At 34.6% G+C, this 2,406-nt stretch overlaps 1 protein-coding gene across 1 annotated transcript; it reads right to left on the reverse strand.

Moving 5' to 3' along the window:
• Positions 1–975: 975 nt before the first annotated feature.
• On the reverse strand, positions 976–2,023 carry LOC131620287 (thaumatin-like protein 1b). Its single transcript, XM_058891298.1, has 2 exons — positions 1,938–2,023; positions 976–1,838 (listed from the first exon to the last, which is right to left on the reverse strand). Exons 1-2 carry the CDS (start codon positions 1,987–1,989, stop codon positions 1,162–1,164), a joined length of 729 nt encoding a protein of 242 aa, XP_058747281.1. The 5' UTR covers positions 1,990–2,023; the 3' UTR covers positions 976–1,161.
• Between the last annotated feature and the right edge of the window lie 383 nt (positions 2,024–2,406).

Consider the following 2,406-nt stretch of genomic DNA (forward strand, 5'->3'; position numbering starts at 1 on the left):
ATCGCTTTCGAATCCGCGACGGGTGATCTTGTCAACTTCTAAACACAAGGAAACAAAGTAAAATGCGACTAAACAAGATAAAATGCGGATAAATAATACGTGCAATGAGCCTAAATACAATACGATTTCTCGTTATCAGGGTAAACATGGAAAAATGGGATGTCCGCATTTCATAGATACTGGTATGTAGAATTCAAGGATATAAGGTCACACACAATTGAACAAAAAGAAGTATATTTTTGGGACCTCCCATTTTGTGCCATAATCTTGTTGTTATGCATATTGAGAATAATTTTTTTAATAATGCATTTAACACAGTGACAAATGTGAAAGACAAAACAAAAGATAATGAGAAGGCTAAAAAAGACATGTAAATTTGGTGTAATCGAAAAGAGTTGGAGTTGAAGTCTCAATCGAATGGAAAATTATTAAAACCCAAGGCTAATTACAGTCTAACTTGCGAAAAGATAAAGCGGTTTGTTGATCGTTAAAAGAATTGAGAATGCTCTCTTTGCTACCCTAAATTTACTCTGCTCTATCTACTCTTAGGCAACGTACTGTCATTGACATTAGGAAAGTATCAGTTGAGAAAAAACTACACAAGTTATCGAGTGTTTGTTGCTCGTCTTTTAATCTCTGTGTTTCAGGATTATCGCCAAAAATATTTTTTTTCACTCAATAGATTCGAATATTTTTAAAAATTAACTTGTATAGATTCTTTAGTTTTATACGTACGTGTATGACTATTTTGTTGCGCTTATATGTTTGATTGATGGTTATTGATTTAATTAATTCTATGAAAATGTCTTATTACAAATTACAATTAACATGATATAGCTTTTTTTTTTTTTTTAAATAAAATGTGTATGAGTTACATAAATATGAGATAGAGAGATCTTTTATAATAATTATGAAAGTCAAATCAAAACCATAAAAATAAACTATTGAGAATGCTATTAGAAAAGTGGACCAAAATACTGCAATCATCCATACAATAATTTAAAAATATCATTAATACATTAACTAAAAACACGTGATCTTTTATTCATATTCTAGGTTTACATATATATCACACATGTTCATGTTTGTGTGATTGTAAACTGTAACCACCTATTTTATTTTAAACATAGACATAACTGTTTTTAGAAGGTGGCCCTTGAATTAAGGACAGAAGGTGATAGCATAGCTAGGTCCACCATTGCAAGTGAAAGTTCCAGTCTTATCATCGTAAGCATAACTATAAGCATCAGGACATTGGTTCTTAAAAGTCGTAGCGTAACTTGAGGCTGGACATGTAGCCGCTGTATTGTGACTTCCACGACAACAATACTCATCTGTATTAAACTTCAAACAAGCACTCTGACAAGCAATCACACTTCCATCTGAGCCTTTCACTTGAAGCTCATCGGGACACACTGTGTTGATATTCGCTGGACAGCTCGAGGTTTTGCAATCACCACTCCCACCTTGTGGAGTTACGGACATCGGCACGTTGAACCCGTCGACGTTGCTCACATCATAGAAATCTTGTCCTCCATTTGAAGCTACTGTAATTTCAACCAAAGTTGCTGGTGGAACTGCGCCAGCACCGTTGCACTCAACTTGACCAGATGCGCAATCGGCCGTGGCGCAGCTAAACTTTCCGTTGTTGTTTGAGCATCCGGTACGGGCCCAAAACCGACCTGACCATGGAGAAGGAAGGTCCACCGAGTTGGTTCCTTGAGGATCCAATACAAAACCAGTTGTTGAAAGTTGAGGCTTTTGGTCTCCAGTTAGTGTTCCTGGCCATACAGTGTATCCACATTTGTTTGTGAATGTCACTTTGGCTCCTCCAACCACTGTATACAAAATCACACACATATTATAAAAAAAATGAACATAACAACTATTTTGCAAAAATTATTCATCATTAAAACTTATAGAAATGATATCTATACCATAGAAGAAGAATGCAAAGCTAAGGCAGAGAGCAACACGAGTAATTGCCATTTTGATATTTGATGAGAATTGCACTCTCCTTCTTCCCATTATATAGGCTTAGAGGTTTGAATCTTCAACGATTAATATTTAGTTTAGTCAACAAAAAAAATAATGGCAGTATTGTTTATTTGGAACGTAAGCAACAACTCTACGGAAGCTATATTTGGCTAGAAAAGTCTCAAACCTTAATAGATATATATTTCCGCGTACGATTATTATCGTTCTAGAAAATTATTAGAATGAAAGAATTTATTTATTTATTTTTCTCTTTGAAATTGATAGGATTTATCTAAGAGTTCAATTGATATGAAAAGATAACTGTGAAGGTTCTTCTTACTGTCGTAGAATGCATATGGTGGTGGTTGTAAACAGTCGTTGTTAATTGCACCTGGAAGTATTTTCTCGGCAATAATAACTGTTGGGAGA

Source organism: Vicia villosa, linkage group LG1 (assembly GCF_029867415.1).
Source record: "Vicia villosa cultivar HV-30 ecotype Madison, WI linkage group LG1, Vvil1.0, whole genome shotgun sequence".
Taxonomy (NCBI): Eukaryota; Viridiplantae; Streptophyta; class Magnoliopsida; order Fabales; family Fabaceae; genus Vicia; species Vicia villosa.